The following is a 24,558-nucleotide window of genomic DNA, read 5'->3' as shown; positions in this document are numbered from 1 at the left end:
AAGTCATAGTTCACTTCTTCGTCTCGAAGTGAAGTAAACGATTAAAAAAAGGGCGGCATGTAGCGCAGTGCTTTGCACTGGGTCTACGGCGCTGAGGACCTGGGTTCGAATCCCGCCCTGGGTCACTGTCCGTGTGGAGTTTGCAGATTTCTCCCCATGTCTGGGTGGGTTTCACCCCCATAACTCAAAAGATGTGCAGGTTAGGTGGATTGGCCACGCTAAATTGCCCCTTAATTGGGAAAAAAGAATAATTGGATACTCTAAATTTATTAAAAAAAGATTTTAAAAAGGAGCAAAAATTAGACCCTCCTTGCCAAGTTTCCCACACGTGTAATGTCTCCTTTTTCTTAGTGGTCTGAAGGAGCATTTAGCAAAGATTTCCGTGGTTGTCCTGTTGTTCAAGCCACCTTTTGATGCCTCGCTATAGTCTTTCATATTGCTGGAATTATTTTCTCGCACTACCCACAGGGATGCTTATGGCTAGGATTCCCCTCCTGCTGCCCGTGCGTTTTCCTGTGGCAGATGGGGCAAGCCATTGGCCGCTGGCACGATCCTCTAGACTCTCCAAAATCCACGGGCGTTTACATAGATAGCCCGTCCTGCTGCCGGGGGCGGTGATGTGTGTGTGTGTGTGTGTGTGTGTGTGTGTGTGTGTGTGTGTGTGGGGTTGGGGGGGGGGGGGCGTTGAAATTCAGAGTTCTGCAAAGTTGTAAGCGCCATGGAGAGGAAAGGCGGGTTTTTCAAGCACACAATTTAAGTTCATTCTATCTGTTACAAATAAAAGTCATGTAAAAAACATATCTATATACTTACAAATACAATGATCCACAACCTTCACACAAGAAGGCCACAAAGTTGGTGCTTTCAGTGGGACTAGTCAAAAATGTAATATAATGTTACCAATGATCTTTCACAGAGGCATGATGTAACTATGATCAGGAGCTCCTTAAGAAAGTTCACAATCATCAGTTTTAACTTGTACCAATGCCCGTAGGTCACATTCAGTCTTTCCTCATCTCATTTGGCATTACATATTAAAGAAAGATGTTCCAATTACTTTTTCTTAAAATACTTAACACCTTGGGCTGGAGTTTCTGCCCCGCCACGCCACATTTCCATTTCACCCCGCGGGCGGGATGCTCCGTTACGCCGGCTGGTCAGTGGGGTTTCTCATTCTGAGGCAGCCCCATACCGTTGAGAAACCACCGGGCTGCCGGCAAAACTGAGAATCCAGCCCCTTATACCTTTATTGGGGCCCGGTTTAGCTCACTTGGCTAGTCAGCTGGTTTATGCTGCAAGATCAGCAGCGTGGGTTCAATTCCTGTACCAGCTGAGGTTATTGAAAAGGCCCAGCCACCTTAACCGTGCCCTTTGTCTAAGGTGTGGTGATCTTCAGGTTCAACCACCATCAGTCAGCTCTCCCCCTCAAAGGGTCATCAGAATTGTGGCAACTTTACCTGTATCTTTATTGAATTTTATTGACTTAATTTTAAAATATTGCTTACATTTTTCTACAAGTCATTAACTGTGAATCAAACTTAGTTAAAGTAACAATGGCCTCACATGTGTAACTTTACTGAAAGCTCTCCAATGTACCACGATGGATAGTACAGTATAAGTTGTACGTTTTTCACCCAGATGTGTGTTTCCAGCACATGCATCAGTAACAGGGTTTCGGGCATAACAGTGTAACTATTGAACTTGAAAGGATGAAATTAGCTGTAATGAAAATGAACATCGGGCTTGGTATGAAATGAACTATCAATTCGTTGTAAGCCTGCTTTGCAAGAACTGCACAGATTGACTTCACTGCCTCAGTGTTTTTCTTTTGGTATATCTGCTTTCTATATCAAAATGTATTTGTAAATTCTGACAGTGAGTTTGTCAGTGATTTATCTGAGTGGTATTTCTAACTAATATAACTACAAGGGGCTGGTTTAGCACAGTTAGGGGCTGGTTTAGCACAGTGGGCTAAATAGCTGGCTTGCAATGCCGAACCAGGCCAGCAGCGTGGGTTCAATTCCCGAACCGGCCTCCCCGAACAGGCACCGGAATGTGGCAACTAGGGGCTTTTCACAGCAACTTCATTGAAGCCTACTTGTGACAATAAGCGATTATATTATTATGTTAATTCTTGGTACCCATGAAAGTCGGCTGTCCTTTTTTTTTATTTTGCTTCCAATGTCTCTATTAAATATTCCCTGGTCAGATTTGGACCAGTTTTTTCTGGTCCAACTATGTCGAGAAAATGTGGCTTTTGGATCAGGATTCTGCAATCATAGGTGACTCCTTGGAAAACATTGAAAGTTTACGACATATTTCTTTTACCTAAACGGCACTGGACTGTAAATTCTGTCTTTTGAAACGGCAGACACCAATTGAACCTCCCAGAAATGTAACATGTAAAATAATGTACGAACAAGGTAGCATGTTGCTCCATTTGGAACTTCCTGTTTGCCAGTTTACCTACCTGATCTGATGAGCATACAATTCTACTTAAAGGTCATATACAAATGAGGAAATTGAGGTTGACTTCTTTCTCTCTTGAAAGATCACCCACCCGCCCCCAAAGATTTCAATTAAATCAGTAGGTCTTGCTAAACTAAAAAATATTGCACAAGATTTTCTGTAACATTTTTGTAATTCATAATTTAGTATTTTTTACAAACATAATTCCTGGAGCAGTCTTACTGGGTTAGAGCAGGATACTGTGTCCAGTTGATAAATACCATATTTATCGATAAACTGGTTAATCACCCAATTGAAAGTAAGAATAGATTCCTTTTGTTGAAACCAAGATGTTGTAACATGTATTTTAAATTGTCTACATCTTCAGTGTGCTGTTGTGCTTCCTGGAAGAATTGCTCAGTCATGCTGGATACAGTTCTCCCACCTTTAAAACATTAGTTTATGGGATCGAGGAGTAATTTCAAACCCGTTTAGACAAATCCATAAATTGATCTTTACTATACTTGCAACTTTTGCATGTTACTTAAAGGCAGCATCTTGGCGGGATTTACCCGCCGCGTGTTTTTCGGCAGCGGAGGCAGCCTGCCAGCGGGATTTACCGGTCCCGCCGTCGTCAACAGAATTTCCCATTGATGACACCTCTCGTCACTGGTAAACCCATGTGCCGGCGTGGCACCGGAATTTCCCGCTGGCGTGAACAGCCGGTAAATCACGCCCAATATTTGTGGTAATTTTTTTAGCTGTGGCGGTTCTTGATATGTGGATTCCATCATATTGTGATTTCTTAAAATGGTCTCCTTTTATAATTAAAGCTGATTGTGACTTCACTGCATGATTTTAAAATACATTTTTAACGATCAACTTTAACGTTGGCCCGGAGTGAACCTAATATCTGCATTTCGTGCAGACTGCACATGAGACTGCATTTTAAAATGGGTTACTTTATGCACTAGAAGGGACTAACACTCATATGCATAATTGGCTTCTTCCTGCTTCGATTTGATGCTCTCCTGTGTAATGCGCTTACTGTGATCTCTTCAGTCCTTCTATTTAGCACAGCAGTAGATTGGTTGGTTTTGAGGACACCTGGTTTGTAATTTCCGCAATCTACAACAAAGCCTTGTCAGAAGAAGCCACTTGCAGTGTGATGTATTTTCCTGGTGGCATTGGGTAATCCGTTGGCTTTTGAAAATTGTCCTCACTATGAGGACTCCTGTGAAATTCAGTAATGCATTATCAGTGACAAATATTGGCAGAGATTTTCCAGCCCCGCCATGGTGGGTTCTGCCGCAGGGGTCGCGGCCAGCCAGCCTAAGGATCATTGACTCGGTGTGACCGGACAATCCCAGTGGCCGGTGGGTCCAGACAATTCCATCCATATTGAAGTTAGCTTTGTATTGTTTGGAGGTGAAGAAATGATGAGGGGGAGAAAATGTAGACTTATTATCAAATTTAGTAAAATGTGTTTCTGATATGGTGCAACTGTATGTTTTTTGTTGTTACAGGCATCTTGTGGAAACTACACCTTTATACCATACATGGTGACTCCACACAACAAGGTATACTGTTGTGAGAGCAGCTACATGAAGGGATTGAGCGAGTTAATGCAGCCGAATTTTGAGTTGTTGCTTGGGCCTATCTGCATGCCGTTAGCAGATCGCTTTGTTCAGTTGCTGAAGGTTGCACACATCAGTTGCTGGTAGGTGTTTCTTTACACATCGATATCATGTTTCTGCATCAGGCAATCGTTTGTCCAAGAAGGTGCCCATATTTAGCTGGTTTGTAAAAAAAAGCTTGCTTGTTCAGCTATTTGTAATTGTGATTATCTAGTTTTCCTTTATATCAAGGCAGTAACCCAAAGTAGTTTGTTCTTCTTAAACTTTGAATGAATATGCATGGCAGGTGGAGGAGACCGTCCTGTGATGACGACAGCTATACATTTTATAGTTTTAGTGCAAAAGTATTTTTGTGTCCATAGCAAGTTTTGTTGGTTTGATGCACTATGGGTCCTGATTAGTGAACAGTTAAAGCCATCCACGTTACTTAGTTGTCCACCCAAAGCCCTCTGTTTCCTTCATGAAATATGCAGATTAGGCATAATCAAAAAGCGCCAATTGCAATTTTATCTCTGATCTGAGCAAGAAACCTGCCCATGATGCTGGTCAAAAGAGGACCAGAAAGTAAAGAGCCCCTTGGAGATTGGTTTTGTACTGTACCTTTTGTTGGGGCAGGAGGAGCAGAAGTACTTCCTCAAGCCCCACAAGGGAATTTTGATTTCTTTTACTCTCCCCTCTGCGAGACCTTCATGGAATCCACCTCCCAACACCTACCCACAGGCCTACGTGTGACTGTAAGCTGCATGATTTTTCTTCCCTCAAGACTGCACCCTGCTCATTCCAGGTGTTAAATGAGTCAACTATGAGACTCGAGAGTCGAAATAGCTGGGCCCGTTTTCTGCAAGTGAGAGTTTCTGACCCCTCAGGCCACTGTACCCATGCAAAACACACCTGGAGTTTAAATTTAGGCCAATATGTTTGTTACCGCAAACTTTCTTATCCTGAATCATAATTTAAGGCAAACCCAGCTAAGGAGGAATAAATATCTGCATTTCTTAAATAAAACTCCATTACTTCATTTCTATATTGGGTTTCTTCATTAAAACCATGTCCCAATGGTCAGAACATTTCACCATTATTAAAACTGCACAACATGTTCATTTGATAAAATGCCATAAATATAACAATTTTTGAAATGTGTTCGACCAAGGTCCAAATGCTTATATATCTTCAACTAATGAGGGGCAGCACAGTGGTGCTGTGGGTTAGCCCTGCAGCCTCACGGCGCCAAGGTCCCAGGTTCGATCCCGGCTCTGGGTCACTGTCTGTGTGGAGTTTGCACATTCTCCCCGTGTTTGCATGGGATTCGCCCCCACAACCTAAAGATGTGCAAGGTAGGTGAGGTGGATTGGCCACGCTAAATTGCCCCTTAATTGAAAAAAATTAATTGGGTACTCTAAATTTAAAAAAACAAACTCATGTAAAATGTAGAATTGTAGTCACAAGTAATTGTGCTCGAATATAGCTAAGATTACACATGTTCTTAAAATTGTAAGTGAAGGGGGTGGGATCAGGCTGATCACCTGGAACGTCAAGGGACTGAATGGGCCGGTTAACAGGGCGCGGGTGTTCGCGCACTTGCGGGCCCTGAGGGCGGACGTAATTATGTTGCAGGAGACACATCTGAAAGTGTCGGACCAGACCAGGCTAAGGAAGGGCTGGATTAGCCAGGTCTTCCACTCGGACTTGGACTCGAAGTCCAGGGGGTGGCAATCATGATCAACAAGTGGGTGCAATTTGAGGCGGAAGGCGTAGTCGCAGACAGGGGGGGGGGCAGATACCTGATGGTACGGGGCAGACTGGAGGGGAGAAGAGTGGTGCTGGTGAATATATATGCCCCGAACTGGGATGACGTGGACTTCATTAAAAGAGTGCCGGGGAAGATCCCGGACCTGGATTCTCGCAGGCTAATAATGGGAGGGGACTTTAACATGGTCCTTGAGCCGACTTTGGATCGGTCGTGTCCCAGAACGGGTAGACACTCAGCAATGGCAAGGGAGCTGAAAGGGTTTATGGAGCAAATGGGGGCAGTGGACCCCTGGAGAGATAGACAGCCAACAGGAAGGGGCTACTCGTTTTACTCGCATAAAGTATACTCTAGGATAGATTTCTTCGTACTAAGCAGGGACTGTATGGGGGAGGTAAAGAACACGGAATACTCAGCAATTACCATTTCAGACCATGCCCCGCATTGGGTGGACCTGCAGTTCGGGGGAGCGAGCTATCAACGCCCGCAATGGAGGCTAGAGGTGGGACTGCTGTCGGAGGAGGGGATTTGCGAGAGGCTTCGGAAATGCATAAAAAATTACCTGCAGGTGAATGACACGGGGGAGGTCTCAGCGGCGACCGTGTGGGAGGCGCTAAAGGCAGTAGTGCGGGGGAGAGCTGATTTCAATTGGGGCCCACAGAGCCAAGGCAGACCGGGCAGAGATGGATAGATTGGTCAGGGAAATGGGTCGGATAGATGAAGAGCACGCGGAGTCCCCGGGGAAGGTTTTACTCCGGGAGAGGCCGAGACTACAGGCGGAACTGGGGGCACTATCCATGAGCAGGGCCGTGGAACAGCTTAGGAAGGCGAGAGGAGTGGTGTACGAGCATGGGGAAAAGGCTAGCAGACTGTTAGCGCAGCAACTCAGGAGGAGGGAGGCGGCCAGGGAAATAGGTAGAGTGAGGGACGAGGGGGGGGGCGCAAAGTGGAGGACCCGGCAGAATTGAATAGGGCATTCCGGGACTTCTATCGTAAGCTGTACACTTCGGAGCCGCTGGAAGAACCCGAGGGGATGAAAAGGTTTCTGGACGGGTTAACATTCCCAACAGTTGGTGGGGGGCGAGTGGAAGAGCTGGGGGCCCCGATTAGAGTAGAGGAGGTATTGGGGGGCCTAAAGGCTATGCAGTCGGGGAAAGCCCCGGGGCCGGATGGATACCCAGTAGAGTTTTATAGGAAGTTTTCTGAGCTGGTGGGCCCGGTCTTGGCGAGGGTTTTCAATGAGGCAAGGGACAGAGGGACAGAGGGACCCTGCCGCCGACAATGTCACAAGCCACCATATCTCTGATATTGAAGCGGGGTAAAGACCCGGAGGCGTGCGGGTCCTACAGGCCAATCTCCCTGATTAATGTTGACGCCAAGCTCCTGGCAAAGGTACTGGCGGGTAGAATGGAGGACTGTGTACCGGAGGTGATTGGGGAGGATCAAACGGGGTTCGTGAAAGGTAGGCAGCTGGCGGCCAATTTGAGGAGATTACTCAATGTGATAATGATGCCCCCGGCGGGTAGAGAGGTGGAGGTAGTGGTGGCAATGGACGCCGAGAAGGCCTTTGACCGGGTGGAGTGGGACTATCTATGGGAGGTGCTCGGACAGTTTGGGTTCGGGGCGGGATTGGTGGATTGGATCAAATTATTATATCAGGCCCCGAGGGCCAGCGTCAGGACTAACAGAGAAGTGTCGGAGTACTTTAGGTTGTACCGAGGGACCAGACAGGGCTGCCCGCTCTCCCCGCTGCTGTTTGCGCTGGCCATAGAGCCGCTGGCGATTCCGCTGAGAGCCGCAGAGGGTTGGAAGGGGATGGTGAGGGGCAGGGTTGAACACAGGGTTTCTCTTTATGCAGACGACCTGCTCCTGTACGTGTCGGACCCAGTGGCCGGGACGGGAACTATACTGGGAATGCTGAGGAAGTTCGGCCAGTTCTCAGGATACAAATTAAATACGGTCAAGAGTGAAATGTTTGTGGTCCAGGCAAGGGGCTAGGAGAACAGATTGAGAGGGCTACCGTTTAGGATGGTTGAGGAAAATTTCCGGTATTTGGGAATCCAGGTGGCACGAGACTGGGGCAGGCTGCATAAGTTAAATTTGGCCAGGGTGGTGGAGCAAATGAAGGGAGAGTTTCGGAGATGGGATGCACTCCCGCTGTCGCTAGCAGGGAGGGTGCAGACTGTAAAGATGACAATCCTCCCTCGATTTTTGTTTATTTTTCAGTGCCTCCCGATCTTTATCCCACAGTCCTTCTTCAAAAGAGTTAACGGGCTGATCGTGAGCTTTGTCTGGGCGGGAAAATCCCCGCGGGTGAAGAAGGCGATGTTGGAGAGGAACCGCAGCGAGGGAGGGCTGGCTTTGCTGAGTCTGATCAATTATTACTGGGCGGCCAACATCGCTAAGGAAGTGGATGGTGGGTACGGGGTCTATTTGGGAGCGGGTGGAGGCGGCTTCGTGCAGGGGCTCCAGTTTGGAAGCCCTGGTCACGGCTCCTCTACCGCTGCCGCCGGCCAAGTACACCACCAGCCCGGTAGTGGTGGCGACCCTGCGGATATGGGGCCAGTGGAGGAGGCATGTGGGGGAGATGGGGGCGTCTGTCTGGGCGCCAATCTGCGACAACCATCGGTTTGCCCCCGGCAGTATGGATGGGGGGTTCCGAGTATGGTGGCGAGCAGGGGCGGGAAGGGTGGGTGATATGTTCCTGGAAGGGAGCTTCGCGCGTTTGAGGAGCTTGGAGGAGAAATTTGGGTTGGTAAGGGGAAATGATTTTAGATACCTACAGTTGCGGGACTTTGTTCATAGACAGGTCCCATCTTTCCCACGCCTCCCGCCAATGGGGATCCTCGACAGAATAGTCTCTAGGGGGGAAGAAGGGGAGGGCAGAGTCTCGGGTATATATAAGGTGCTTATGAGGGAGGAAGGGTCCCAGACAGAGGAACTGAAACTTAAATGGGAGGAGGAGCTAGGCGGGGAAATGGAGGATGGGCTGTGGGCAGAGGCCCTGAGTAGGGTAAATTCGACCGCGACATGTGCTAGGCTCGGGCTGATCCAATTTAAGGTCGTTCACCGGGCCCATATGACGGTGGCTCGGATGAGCAAATTTTTCGGGATAGAGGACAAATGCGCTAGGTGCGCGGGAGGACCAGCGAACCATGTTCACATGTTTTGGGCATGCCCTGAGCTGAGGGGGTACTGGGAGGGATTTGCGGGGGTCATGTCCCAGGTGCTAAAAACAAGGGTGGTGATGAGTCCAGGGGTGGCAATTTTTGGGGTTTCGGAAGATCCGGGCGTCCAGGGGGAGAAAGAGGCCGATGTTTTGGCCTTTGCTTCCCTGATAGCCCGGCGACGAATATTATTGGCATGGAGGGGCTCTAAGCCCCCGAAGACTGAGTGGTGGCTTGCGGACATGTCGAGTTTCCTGGGGATGGAAAAAATTAAGTTCGCCTTGAGGGGATCTGTGCAGGGGTTCGCCCGGAGGTGGCAACCATTTATTGACTTCTTTGCGGGAGAGTGAGCGTCAGCAGAGGGTTGGGGGGGGGGGGGGGGGGGGGGGGGGGGGTAGGTAGAGTAGAGTAGGAGGGAAAATATGGCGGGTAGTACCGGTGGGAGAGGAGCGGGCTTGTGCAATATGTTATGATTGAAGTATTGAAAGTACATGGATGTTTACACATTTTTGCCTTTTTTGCTTTCTTTCTGATGATGTCTGTAACTGTTTATAAAGCCAAAAACTACCTCAATAAAATTGTTTATTAAAAAAAAAATTGTAAGTGAAGCTCATCAGGACTAGGATGAAAAGTTAGCGTTACAGTGCAAATTACAATTTTAAAATTGAAAAACCAGAACCTAAATATAAAATGAAAATGCCAACTTTGGTGTATGATATGCAGTGGTGAAGGCAAGACTGATTCAAATTCCGATGTTCCTGCTTGTGCTTCCCCTAGTGGCACGGTGCCAGTCTCTGGGTGCAGCTTTGAACAGAGACAGTGCCTTGCTGATTCAAGGAAAGAAAACTAGCATGATTTCTCTTGTGGTTAGCTGCTTATCTTCCCTCTTGGAGTCCACAGTACGCAGCAGGTGGAGGATACTGGCGCGACAGGATTCTTTCCGTAATATTAGTCATGCTAATTGTATTTCTAATATTAGGTACAGGATGATACTGTTGAGCAATTTCTTTACAAATTGTGTATGCTTCCTTCCCTACACCATGCCGTGTGGACAGCGTTAAGATATAATGTAAATACAAATTGTGAACGCTTTCCAAACCTTTTGTTTGAAAATCCCTTTTTGTTTGTTTTAGTAACGTCTGGATATACAGTGGAATATGATTTTGGTCCAACAGTTCACATTGTAATACCTTAGCAATTACTTACTTTTTGAAGCCTGTGACTTTTGTGGAGTAGGTGAAAGTGCCTAAGTGCTTGTTAAACGTTTTGGGAAATCCCAAGATTTTGAAAGATGTTTCTAAATACAAGTCCTTTCTTTCTTACGAACAATTACCCAGAAAATATTCTCATTCTTTGTAACGCATTGTTGTATAAGTGAGCAGATTGAACTATTTTGATTGGCCAGCCACCAATCCACATGGACAAAAGTTATTTTGGATTGATGAACAGAACTGGTACGTTTAACAGTAACAGAAGACTGTACTCTGATTGCTCAATTCTTAGAGACCGGGAGTGTATTGGGTTCACATGCTAGGCTCAGTTGAGTATTGTTTAATTATTTCATGGGATGTGGATTGCAACGCCCACATTTGTTGTCCAACTCTTACTGCCCGTGAACTGAGTGGCTTGCACTGTTGTGGATATAGACTCGCATGTTGGCCAGACCAGGTAAGGATGGCAGATTTTGTTCCCTAAAGGACGTTAAAGAACCAGATGGCTTTTGACAACAATTAATGATAATTTCATGGTCATCATTTCTGAGGCCAGCTTTTAATTCCAGGATTTATGCCATGGTGGGATTTGAAACCCACTGCGCCCCCACAGCATTAGGGCCTCTGGATTCCCAGTCCAGTGACACTACAACTACACCACTGTCTCCCTCCGAAAGGGTTTCTGGTTTTAGATGTTAGCTGGGGTAGTGATTGTGACACTGCAGCTAGTCTTGTCGCCTTTGGAAAAGGAAAAAGATCAGGCAGATTTCACATGCCTGATGATTCTTCAGTGACCCCTGTGGGGTTGTGTGTGGACATTAGATGAGCTCAGTGTTGGACTCAGCTGTGATAGTCCCTATGTTTGAATAACTAGTTGTCAATGCCTCTCTAACTTCACATGGAAAAATAACTACCCTGGTCATCTGTCAGAAAATGAGTAAGGACTGTGAACCTGTGCCCCAATATGAGTTAACATCTTTAGGAGAATGGGGGTTTAAAAAAAGAACAGATAGGGTAAACAGAAGAATTTCAAATTTCTTTGCAACCAAGAGAAGGTGGATTGGTGTGATGGGAGGAGTGGGATAAGCCAGCAAAGTTGATATTAGCCAAGATGAATGGCTTGTGCCTTTAGATACCCATTGTGATTTAACTAGTTTGCTCCATTTTAGAGTTGGAGACTTTGTGCTAATTAAGACATCAGCCTGTCTTCTAATGTTTAAATCAGCTCGTCCATTACTCTAAACCTTCTGAATCCTTCTTCACAGGTTTTTTTATAAGACTTACTTTGTCATTTTAGATGCATTAAACCACTCTATCATAATTACAGAAAATAACAGCAAGCCAACTCAAGCTGCTCTTCTATTAATCTCTATTGCTCTTGTGTAAGAGGGGGGAGTTGTTTTCACTTTAGTTACAGCAGAACACAATGGTTTTGAATGTTCCTCCTGAGGAACAAAACCTGACTAGGAAAAAGAACCTCTGATGGATAAGAAATGTGTGTAAACATTTAGATTGAATCTTGATTAAAGTCCCAAACTTGCTGCTCTTGCTATATAGCATTTTTAAATGATTCTTCATTTCTAAAATATGTGTGTTTTCAAAAAGCAAGGTGGTGTAAGAAATATGGCTCAGGATATGGTGTTTGTTTGTGTTTCACAGTCAGTATTTTCGGGAAACTATCTTGAGTGACATCAGAAAAGCTCGAGACCTTTACAGTGGTAAAGAACTGGCCACAGAACTAGGAAGAATAAGAAAACGCCTGGACAATGTTGAAGTTCTCTCTGCCGATATTGTCATTAATCTGCTTCTTTCCTACCGTGATATTCAGGTATGTGTTAGGTGGCTGGATGTTCCCTGAGATTACAACGCTGTTTATTTCTATGCCCACTTTTAAATGTGTGTGTCAAATCGGACTTGCTTTGTGCTATGCTTTATATGAAAATCTTGTTTATACAGATCAGATTTTTTGCCTCAAATTTCAAACATCTATTCTGTTTCAGAAAAGAAAGTGTAATAAAACTCTAGGGTAGAAACTGGAAGATTTCATTTGTATTATCTGAGTGCAAAATTAGTTTGGGCATTGATTAACTGCGCAGGCATTCTCTCTTCCTATGGCCCAATTGGGAACCAGAGACCTCCGAGTGCTGAGGACGCTTGTATAAAGCAAGCATGCTCCTAATATAGCTGATCAGGGCCGAAAATGCCTTAATCAGGATCCAAATGCAAAATCTGGCTGTAAGTACTCTGCAGGGAGCTAAACATCCACACTGAAAGACACCACAAAGACCCTCGGGGAGAGTTCCTTTTTAAATAGACATAGAACATAGAACAGTACAGCACAGAACAGGCCCTTCGGCCCTCAATGTTGTGCCGAGCCATGATCACCCATCTCAAACCCACGTATCCACCCTATACCCGTAACCCAACAACCCCCCCTTAACCTTACTTTTATTAGGACACTACGGGCAATTTAGCATGGCCAATCCACCTAACCCACACATCTTTGGACTGTGGGAGGAAACCGGAGCACCCGGAGGAAACCCACGCACACAGGGGGAGGACGTGCAGACTCCACACAGACAGTGACCCAGCCGGGAATCGAACCTGGGACCCTGGAGCTGTGAAGCATTTATGCTAACCACCATGCTACCCTGCTGCCCCCAATGATACAACTTTGAGGAGAAACCAAGAGGAGCAAATAGTCTGCCCTCTCCACAGCATTACCATGGGCCACTGCCAGCCTACCTTCCAAACCCCCCACCCCCCCGGCACCTACCTGAGTAGTCATAGCCAGTCATAGGTCATGACCTCCATCATAAGAGCTCCATCATAATTTGATGAATCCTGGTGCTGAATTTGCCAAATGCTCGGAACTAGCTCATGCTGACTGCAATGTTGGCCATTTCTGGCAGTTGGATGTCCATTTTGTTTAAAAATGCAGCAATCCCCCAGATATGTGGAAAGCGGAGAAAAAGCTACTAAGGCCCTTAAATCGAACAACGTTCACATTACAGTCATTGATACTTCATTTAGAAATGGAAAAGCAATTTCAGATAAATTGTGCTGGTGAAGAAGAAAAGAACTGGAGATCAACAGCCAGCTCACACATGGAATTAGTGATCAGTAAAATGCTCAAGTGAAAAGCGATTGATTAAATGGCTTGGGTGATTTTTACATGAGACAGTAGGAAGAAGAATATTGAGATAAAGTAAAAAGTATTTTTTTTAAATTTAGAAAACATTTGAATCGCATGCATGCTCGGGTTGGGTTTGAAATATAAAATATATTGCAAAAGAGAGCACACAAACACATAGGGCGCAATTCAGCTGACTCCAGTTAAAGTCTGCTGAATGGCATGTTTAGCAGGGTGTTTCTCGGCACTGCAGACCCTGCTATTCAACTGAACTTTGCCAGGTTTCTTTTGGTCTTGGCGAGGAACTCCCCGCTGAGGCCACTCTTGAGTCATTTCCTGCACTGGCAAGCTCCGCTCGCATATGACACCCAAGGAGCCCTAGCAACACTGGAGTCAGTGGGAATCTGGAAAAACTCTGCTGGTCGGAAGCATACCTGGCACAAAGGAAGATGGTTGTGGTTGTTGGAGGTCAACCATGTCCGTCCCGGGACATCACTGCAGGAGCTCCTCGGGGTAGTGTTCTAGGCCAACCATCTTCAGCTGCTTCATGAATGACCGTCCTTCAAACATAAGGCTGGATGTGGGGGTGCTCATTGATGATTGCACAATGTTCATCATTCATGACTCCTCAGACACTGAAACAGTTCATGTGCAAATGCAGCAAGACCTGGACAATATGCAGGCTTGGGTTGACAAGTGGCAAGTAACACTCGTGTCACACGAGTGCCAGGCAATGATCATCTTCAATAAGAGAGAAAATCATCACACCGTGACATTCCGTTACATTGCCATCACTGATCGCCCCCGATCCGGGGGTTGCCATAGACCAGAACCTGAACTAGACTAGCCATATAAAGACAGTGGCTACAAGAACAGGACAGAGGCAAGGAATCCTGTGGCGAGTAACTCATTACTGACTTCCCAAAGCCTGTCCGCCAACTACAAGGCACAAGTCAGGAGTGTGTTGAAATACTCCCCACTTGCCTGGGTGAGTGCAGTTCCAACAACACTCTTAAGCTCAATCATCCAGGACAAAGCAACCTGCTTGATTGCTACCCCTTTCACAAATATTCACTCCCTCTACTGCCAAAGCACAGGAGCAGTAGATGCACTGCAGGATCTCACAAAGATTCTGATGGTGCTATCATCTAAAAGGACAATAGCAGTAGACACATGGGAACACCACCACCTGGAGGTTCCCCTCCAAGTCACTCAACACCCTGACTTGGAAATATATCGCCGTCCCTTCACCGTCACTGGGTCAAAATCGTAGAACTCCCTCCCTAAAAGCAAAATGGGTGTACCTACTCCTCCTGTACTGCAGTGGTTCAAGAAGGCAACTCGCCTCCACCATCTCAAGGTCAATTAGGAATGGCCCAAATAGCGATGCCCTCATCCCGTTTTCTAAAAAAAATGTTATTGCATGATGACCTGTTGGATTTCTTGTATGAGCAGATCCAAGTCTCTTTGAACATCAACACTAAAAAATTTCTCACCTTTTCAAAATGTTCAGCTTTTCTATCCTTTCGACCCAAGTGAATAACCTCACACATCGCTATATTATTATCAACCTGATCATAAAAGTATCTCACTCAGCCTTGAGTATATTCAGTGACCCCATCTCCATTGCTCTCTGTGGAATCACATTCCACAAGAGTAATGACCAGACTCAAACCAGCCCCCTTTAAGTAAGGACATCAAGACTCTGGACAGTACTCCAGATGCAGTCTCACTGAGGCCTTGTACAGCGGTAGCAACACTTCCCTACTTTTATACTCTAATTTACCTTGCGATAAATGCAAATATTCCATTTGCCTTCCTAATTCCTAGCTGTACCTGCATATAGACTTCTTGTAATTTATGTATCAGGGCACTCATGCCTCTGTACCGCCAAGTTCTGTAATCTCTCCCCATTCAGATACTACACTGCTTTTCTGTTCTTACTGCCAAAGTGGACAAGTTCACATTTTCCCACATGCTCCAACCTGTCAAATTTTTTGCCCACTCATTTGACCTATCTAAATCCCTTTACCAATCTTGCTTGTTACTTCCGTAAAGAGCTCTAAATGAGTCACACACAATTTCCCTTTCATATGCTTCAGTTTCCTCCCACAAATCCCAAAAGACCTGCTTGTTAGGTGAATTGGTCATTCTGAATTCTCCCTCTGTGTACCCAAACAGGCGCCACAGTGTGGCGACTAGGGGATTTTCACAGTAATTTCATTGCCTTATTAATGTAAGCCTACTTGTGACAATAATAAAGATGATTATTATTATGATCAGGCAGAGTCAACATGGTTGCGTTATGATTTTCTAAATGTCCTGCTATTACCTCATTGTTACTGTAATGCGTTCTAGCTGTTAGGCCAAGTGCTTTCTATTTCCTTCCTTCCTTGAAAAGGGATGGTGCATTCATGATTTTTCAATCTGCTCGAGCCTTTACAGAATCTAGGGAGCTTTGGAAATGATAATCGATGCATCTATTATCTTTGCAGCCACTTCTTCTAACGCCCTGGGGTGAAAGCCATCAAGTCCAGAGGACTTGTCAGCCTCCAGTTCCTATACCTTTCCCAGTGAATTTTACCTTGTGTTTGTGATTGTTTCGAGTTTCTCCCTCCCTTTTGATTTTTCAAGAATGTTTGGTAATTTCTTTGTGTTTTTTACATTCAAGAGTACCTGGTCAGTGTTTCCACCATTCAATTCTCCAGTCTCGCTCTCTTAGTTGCTCTCTTCCTTCTTGTGGAGTCCAAAAATCTTTTTCAAACTGACGTCTTGCTCCAAGGCAATTTTTTCTTTTGATAGGGTAAACAACAGACAGCTGGTGCAATGCAAAAGGAAGAAATAGATGGTGGAGTAGGGTAGGGAAGAAAGCTATCATCCAGTTTGCATCTCATGTGGCAGCATGACTTGAGATTGCAGAAATGCAGTGTTACAAGTTACAGATGGACGCAGTAAGCTGCCGGCTGCTGATTTACTTCATGAATAACTTTCAACATTAAATTATATTTATTTTATATCCTGTGTTTCTTTTGTCAAGGATTATAATGCCATAGTAACATTGGTGGAAACTTTGGATAAACTTCCAACCTGTGATCTAGTGGACAATCTGCACATCAAATTTCATTATGCCTTCGCACTGAATCGGTAAGACATTATTTTAGTGTTGATTCTAATTCATGAAATAACCTGCATGGCCATTTAAAAAAATATATAGATTTATAATTCTGTCATGGGCAGAATGTATAAGATTTCTTACTGCTTGTTATCAGTATGTTTTGTATGTATTTTCTTATACTTGGGAGTGTGTATTGCAATGAAATAATTCAGCAACAAGCTTTTGTGAATTTAAAATAAAGAAGTTTCTTCATCTCGCACATTTAATCCTGAATTGACACAATGTCTCACACTCGATTTTTCTCTCTCGCATGCTTGTGCGTGCAGAATACACTCCTTTCACGTGGCAGACCAGTGGGTTCGTGAAAGATTTTGATGATTTTAAGTTGAAGTGAGGTTCTTGTAAAACTAAGGGTTCACATCAGGTTGCAAAGTTACTTGTAGTTGAATATCTAGGAGGTTGGTTTGCAAGTGAATTTTGAAACTGGAACAAGTTAATACTCTGGTTCCTTGATGACTGGTTGTCTGGCTAACAACTGATGGTTCTTATAAACCAAAGATGGCACACTCTCTCTCTGTAGCTATTGTCTGTCCTCCTCTCTAAGTCGTCAGATAAAGTTCATTATTTCAAGCCAGTTTTGATCACATGGCCAATACTCGAAATCATCCAATCAGACTAGTTTAGAAGTCCAAAGCCATCACTACACAATAGCAGATAGATTTATTTCGCACTTAACGTGTCGATAACTAGTCTTGCCAGCTTTCTTCTGTTAAATTGCAAACCTGGGGGCATAGAGACTAGCTGTTCATTGACTGTGTGTTTTGAGTAAACTTTGAACAATGGCATGACATGTAGCTTGATATATCCATTCCGGGGGAGACCCCTACCATGGTTGTTAAATTTTGAACTTTCCAGAAATTTGATAAATTTGTGCTGAAAAAGAAAGGTCACCTAACCCCTTGGCAGCCACCGTAACAGTTTAATGGTGTCCGTTTTAAGCAAATAAAAGACTATTTCAGGAGCACCTACAAGTCAGGAATATGACATGCTTTTGCTGAGCATGACAGTTGTAAGATTCTTTGCTACAACTGATCCACAGGCAAGGTCCCCCCAATTCATTAAATTCTGGATGGGATACACCCAAATTGTTATGCTGGGAGTGAGGTACTGGCTCCTTTTTATTTATTCAACTCCCTCAGTTGGCCGCAACAAGGTTAATTTAGGAAGGATCCCATCCTTTGCGGACACCTTTTCGCGGCCCAATATATTTATGTTTTAAAAGAAGCCAATTTAACCAGGGTCTCTTGAGTTAAAGAAAAGGCAAGTTTATTGGCTACTAAATGTGAGAAAAATGACAAAGCACATGCATATAAATTCTCGCGGATTAAAAATGAAAATTTGAGTCCAAAATCAAGTAAAATAAAAATGTATCCGTCTTTGACAGTGTTCGTGAGGAGTAGATGGTGCAACATCGTGATTTGTGATTCCAGTTGTGCTGACTTCAGCGGGTGAATAATTGGTTTTGAGATTTCAGTGTTCTATAGGTTAGCTGAGGTCTGCTGCTGTCTTTCCCCTTGTATCTCACACTCTGACACCCAGCACTAACCGCCTGACCAAGTTTTGCAGCTGGCTTTTATCCCGGTCTTTGTACAATCCTGGAAAGTGAAAATCCTCATTACGCTCCTGCTGAGATGATAATCAGCTCCCATTATCTTCACCGGAAATGGCAGTTAGTTTCTGTATGATTTTCATGCTTTTGATCTGTCCTTGCCTGGAAACCGTGTGATTCCATTCTCGGTCTCTTAGTATCGATCGCCAGCAATTCAGACAATGACTGAATTTACATCCCCAGTCATCTTTGGCTTCTATGTCCATTTTTAAAACCACAGGTCTTATTTAAAAGTTCAGTATATCCATACATAGTTTCCTTCTATCATCATGACACGGCTTCTTGGGGCAGCATGTTGGCACAGTGGTTAACACTTGCCTCACGGCGCCGAGGTCCCAGGTTCGATCCCGGCTCTGGGTCACTGTCTGTGTGGAGTTTGCACATTCTCCCCGTGTTTGCATGTGTTTCGCCCCCACAATCCAAAGATGTGCAGGTAGGTGGATTGGCCACGCTAAATTGCCCCTTAATTGGATACTCTAAATTTATTTTTAAAATGACACGGCTTTTTCACAGTTCTTGCAAGTCCTGTCATTACCCACTTTTTAAAGTAATAAATCTGATCTGAGCATGTGATTTGCTGTTTCAATCCTTTAGTGCACAACAGATCAAGCTTGTGAGGTTGTACAAGGTTCCCTGAATGAAATCAGAATGCTGGTGAAAGGAAAGAAGGCATTTAACTTCCTTGGGAGTGGAACTGGGAGAATAATTATCCTTTACTCAGTATGTGCTGCTTCTCCTGTTTGGCACGTTAGTAGTCGTATGTTCTAGCTTCACCAGGTTGGCACCTCATTTTTCGATATGCCTGATGCTGCTCCAGGTATGCCCTCCTGCACTCTTCATCGAACCAGAGTTGATCCCTGGCTTGGTGTTAATGGTAGAGTGAAGGGTATGCTGGGCTGTGAGGTTACAAATCATAGTTGAATAAATTTTGCTACTGCTGATGGCCCACGGTGCCTCATGGAAGTCCAATTTTCTGATCTTTGCGAAGTCTATCCCATTTAGCATGGTGCAATGCCACACATCATATGGAGGGTGTCCTCATTGTGAAGATGGAACTTTGTCACTTTTGAATATTATAATGATGCCCTCAGAGGGAGGGGAGGCGGAGGTGGTAACAGCGATGGACGCAGAGAAAGCCTTTGACCGGGTGGAGTGGGAGTACCTCTGGGAAACGCTGGGGAGGTTTGGGTTTGGTGAGGCCTTTATTAGCTGGGTGAAATTGCTGTACAGTACCAGGCGCCTGTGGAAAGTGTATGTACAAACCGGCTGAGGTCGGGGTACTTCGAGCTTCACCGGGGAACGAGCAGGGGTGTCCCCTCTCCCTGTTACTATTTGCCCTAGCTATAGAACCACTAGCTATGGTGCTGAGAGTCTTGAGGAACTGACGGGGACTGGTTCGGGGGGGGGGGGGGGGGGGGGGGGGGTGGGGGGGGGGGGGGGGGGGTTGAACACCGGGTCTCGCTATACGCGGATGATTTGCTCCTGTACATTTCGGACCCTGTGGAGGGGATGGGGAGGTTCTGAGGATCCTGAGGGATTTTGATAGTTTTTTCAGGGTACAAACTGAACATGGGAAAGAGCGAGTTGTTTGTGATCCAGGCCAAGGGGCAGGAGGAGAGACTGAAAGAGCTGCCGCTCAGGATGGTAGAGAAAAGTTTTTGTTACCTTTGTGGCCAGGAAATGGGATGCCCTGCACAGTCTCAACCTGACCCGGTTGGTGGAGCAAATGGAAGGGGACTTTAAAAGGTGGGACATGCGCCCGCTGTCACTGGCAGGGAGGTAGCTGACCGTGAAAATGACTGTCCTCCCCAGATTTTTGTTTGTCTTTCAGTGCCTCCCCATCTTCATCCCTAAGGCCTTTTTTAAGCGGGTGAGTAGGATCATTACGGGCTTTGTGTGGGCGAATAAGACCCCGCGGGTAAGGAGATCGCTGTTGGAGCGCAGTCCGGGGGGGGGGGTGTGGTTGGCGCTGCCGAACTTTCGCAACTACTACTGGGTGGCCAATATAGCTATGGGGGGGGGCGACATTGAGGTCCCCCACCTAGAGTACACGCTATGCCCGTGTCACCCTCCGTGCTCCCTCCAAGTGGTGTTCAACATGGAGGAGTAGTGATAAGCAGGAAGTTTCCGTGGCCATGTTTGGAAGCCTTCAAGGTTGTGGAGTCAAATGTTGAGGACTCTTGGGGCAATTCCCTCCTGACTGTATACCACTGTGCCACCACCATTTCTGTCTCTGTCCTGCTAGTGGGGCAGAACAAAGTCCGGGTTGGAGATGGTGCTTTTTGGACTCTGGGGCATTGTATAAGGTATGATTGCGTGAGTATGACTGTTGGGCTGTTGCTCTACTTGCCTGTGGGTTAGCTCTTCCAATTTTGGCACATAGTCCTCAGATGTCAGTGAGGTGGACTTTGCAGTCACCAGCTAGGGCTGTGTTAGATGTTGTCATTTCCGGCGAGGGGTGGTCTGCCTGGTTTCATTTGCTTTTCTGTTGTGGTTTTAAACAACTGAGTGAATTGCTTCGGGCATTTCGGATGCAATTTAAGAATGATTCGCATTGTTGTGAGTATTGCATCTTTGACTTTGTCTATATATGTTTCTGGAAACTAACTCTTCATTCACCTGAGGAAGGAGCAGTGCTCTGAAAGCTAGTGATTCGAAACAAACCTGTTGGACTTTAACCTGGTGTTGTAAGACTTCTTACTATGCTCACATTGTTTGGGTTGGGAGCCATATGTGTGACACGGGGAACGGAACAAGAATCGGCCTGCTCCGCCATTCAATATGATCAGGGCTGATCGAACACTTTTTTATGTTCCTTTTACACCCGCTATCCCCATAACCTTTTTATGTTATTGTTGATCAGAAATCTATCAATCGCTGCCTTAAATATACTCAATGACTAAGCTTCCATTGCCCTCTGGGGAAGAGAATTCCAAAGACTCGCAACCCTCCTCATCTAAGTGGCATTCTGCTTATTTTGAAATTGTTTCCCATGTTTCTAGACTCCCAGCCAAGGGAAAAACCTGGCCAGACCAGGTAAGGATGGCAGATTTCCTTCCCTAAAGATGGGTTTTTACAACAATTGAGGATCGTTTCATGGTCATCATTACTGAGACTAGCTTTCAAACTCCAGATTTATTTATTGACTCCAAATTCCACCAGCTGCCGTGATGGGACTTGAATCGGTGGCTCCAGAACATTTGCCCTGGGCTTCTAGATTGCTAGGTTATTGACGATACCATGACCTACTGCCTCCCTCCAACACAACCACCGCCACCTCCACCAGTAGCCCGCATATGCTCAAAACTTGGCACCCCCACCAGAGTCTGCTCGTGTTCAAAACACAGAGTTGCCTTGAAAGACCAGGGATCATTTCTTCTTCTCGGAGAATGCCTTAGTCCCAGCAGTGGCCATAGTTCAAACCTGGCACTGCTGGGACCACAAGAGTTGCCTCCAACCAGATTGGCTCCAGCTCTGTGAGGTGGGACTTCCTCCCAGATGGAGGCAGAAGTCTCACCCTGATACAATTACGGCTGCTCCCAGTGTAAAAGGCTGCAGGCTTTTGGGTGGACAGGCTGTCAACTGGCTTTTCAATTGGGTGGGTGGAATTCATTTCACCACACTTATCGAGTTTACTGGAGTCTGGGGAGCCCTTTATCTTTATCAATGTGACTGTTGAGCATAAATTGTCTGAAGAAAAATGATGCGTTACCACAGTTTGGCCATCTCGACTATGTGACAAACTATCATGTATTGCAGCACTTGTTATATTCTGATGGAATAGAAATGTACTTTTAATGTAAAATTATTGTACTGCCAATTGTATATGTGGAGAATTTTGAGTTCCAATAAAAGTAGAGACTAAAAGCTTTTTCTTCAGCTGCGGTCCTCTGAGTGAATTGTATAATGGCTCCTTGGTTCTGTTTAGAACAAGCTGACTCGTGCTGTTGATGTTGATATAAATCCAATTGCTCTCAGGCCCTGTGCCAGTGATGGAGCCTGGCAGGTACTGAGTGGTATATCAGAAAATCGCAGGGGCTCTGCAACTGTTTTCTATTGATTTGATTATGTATTATGTCTGCGTTGTTTCCTGGTAACTAGGGGTTGAATATTACTTGTATAGTCCAATCTCAACCCAACTAGAACAAAAGGTGGGGGGGAATCAATAACAGCTGGAAGTGAAAATTAAAGAACTGTACTACCCTATGGTGGCCTTGAGCTTAATTTAACGCAATTGTTCTTTTGTGTACCTAGGTTAGTATTTGTTCAATATTTGTCATTTGTAAAGAAGTCACTTTACGCGTTAACACTTTATCTTCTGTTGTGTAATTGCGGGCTTAATTTGAGCAGGTGGCAGAACTGGTGCTTGAAGTAGATAGAAGTTGGGAATTAAGCAGCACCTGTCCAACTTAACAGTGTGGCTCATTTTCTTTGGCTGAGTCTCGTAGCCTACCTGGTGTTTGGATGTGAGCGGAATTTGCAGTGGCAGGAGGCTACAGTTTGGGAGCCACGGGAACTGTACTCTGAACTAAACTGGATTCATTGGGAGTGGGTCAGCAAATGATTGCAGTCATGGGAGAAGGGACCATCCCGAGCAAGGGGAGGTGCCAGGTTTCCTTGTGGAGGTGCCAGGTTTCCTTGTGGAGGTGCCAGGTTTCCTGGTTTTCATTGGATGGAGAATGTTAAAACTAGCCCTTAAATTCTTGCCATGACTTTTTGCAGCGTTTTCAATGTAAAGTTTGTCTAAAATAAAAAGTTGTTTCTGATCTTTCTGTGGCTAGCAATTAAATCATGGTTGACAGTTTTGAGTAGCACAACAATAATAAATATATGAAATAGTTTCAGTCAAGTTTCTTTTAATGTGATGAAACTTAACTGAGTAAATTATTTTTTTCCTTGTTGGATTGCTAACCATTTAGTAGTCAGTACTCTTTTTTGTACTCTATTAATATTCTCGAGCTCTAGATCAAAATGGAGCTCTCATATCACTTCCTAAAACTTTCTCCAGGGAGGTTAATTTCCCTATTTTACCCCAAATACCTTTTACTCCTTCAATAGTTTGGTGGAATTGCAAATCTATGACGACTTGGATATCGCTCCCATATCTTAAGAAGAGCTTCCAACACTCCTCAAATACACCAATATAAATTTGAAGAAAACAAATATCAGCAAATGAGTACGGCGCGGTGTGGGTGGGTGTCTTTTTACTCTCATTCCAACCGTATCTCTCTATTTTATAAGTACTGATATGATGATTCTTCTTGAACGAAGTATTCACAGCACAGAAGAGGCCATTCAGCCCATCCAAATCTGGTTTCATCTAATCTCCTCTGCCGTAAACTATCTGCACTTTTCTCAATTCTGTTTTCAAGCTGGTCAGGTGTAATCAAAGCCAATCCTAATTATTAACTACCTTCCTCGATTAAGAAAAATTAGCTGAGAATGATCAAAACTAATGATCCCAAGGGCACAAAAGATTCTCTAAATTTCCTGATGATTAAAGATTCTGTGTTCCCTCCCTTCCACGAGCCCATCCAGCCAAATTTCCACCAAGCCATGACTATTGCAAACATAAATAATCTGTTCCTGTCCTCTTTAAAATAATAAGATCATAGGAAATTGGAGTAGGATTAGGTCATTCAGCCCTCCCCTGCCATTCAGTAAGATCATAGCTGATCTGATTGTGGTCTTTGCTCCATTTACCTGCCTGACCTCTATAAGCCTTGTAGATCAAAAATGTGTCCAACTCAGCCTTGAATATAGAATTCCAAAGACTAACAAATCTCTTGAGAGAAGAAATTCCTCCTCATCACCATCTTCAAAGGAAGAGCCCTGATTTTTAACTGTGTCTCCTAGATCTAGATTCCCTCAAGGGGAAACACCCTCTCAGAATCTATTGTCAAGCGTCTCCTCAGGACCTTTCGACAAGATCATTGCTGAATTGTCTAAACTTCTAAGAGTTTGGAACCAACCTGCTCAATCTTTCTTCAGAAGGCAACTTTGTCATCCCGGGAACCAGCCCAATGAACCTTCTCTGAACTGCTTCCAATGCAAGTATATCTCTGCTAAAGTAAGGAAACCAAAACTGGACACCGTCCTCTACTGACTCACGCCAAGTCCCTTGTGCTTTGCTGACCTATGCTGACATCGAGTCAAATAATGGCTCAGCTTTGGAAATCTCGTCGTTGTTTTGTAAATCCTGCGTAGTTTGCCTCTGCCTTTTATCTGTAATTTCCCTCCGTTCCGCAACACTCTGTGTTTGTCTAATTCTGGACTCTCGAGCACCCTTAATTCAAATTGAATCGTTGAATAATTATAGCACAGAAGGGCACCGTCTGGGCCTGCTGTGTCAGTGCTGGTTTGTTGTAAGAGTTACTCGGCTTGTCCCACTCTCTTGTCTTTTTCCCCTGTATTATTTTCCTCTTCAGATA

General features: G+C 45.0%; 1 protein-coding gene across 2 annotated transcripts in view; it reads left to right on the top strand.

Annotated features, from left to right (window-relative positions):
* map3k5 (mitogen-activated protein kinase kinase kinase 5) overlaps positions 1-24,558 on the top strand; it is a 244,049-nt gene that overhangs the window by 54,774 nt on the left and 164,717 nt on the right. For both annotated transcript variants that reach the window (XR_005460938.1, XM_038799442.1), the window contains exons 4-6: positions 3,975-4,168; positions 11,870-12,038; positions 16,381-16,487. Coding sequence is in view for 1 of the 2 variants with exons in the window: in XM_038799442.1 (XP_038655370.1) it covers positions 3,975-4,168; positions 11,870-12,038; positions 16,381-16,487 (470 nt within the window). In the remaining variant the exon portion in view is untranslated. The remainder of the gene's footprint in view (positions 1-3,974; positions 4,169-11,869; positions 12,039-16,380; positions 16,488-24,558) is intronic.

The sequence above is a fragment of the Scyliorhinus canicula genome, chromosome 6 (assembly GCF_902713615.1).
Source record: "Scyliorhinus canicula chromosome 6, sScyCan1.1, whole genome shotgun sequence".
Classification (NCBI taxonomy): Eukaryota; Metazoa; Chordata; class Chondrichthyes; order Carcharhiniformes; family Scyliorhinidae; genus Scyliorhinus; species Scyliorhinus canicula.
This window is presented reverse-complemented; position numbering and strand designations above follow the sequence as displayed.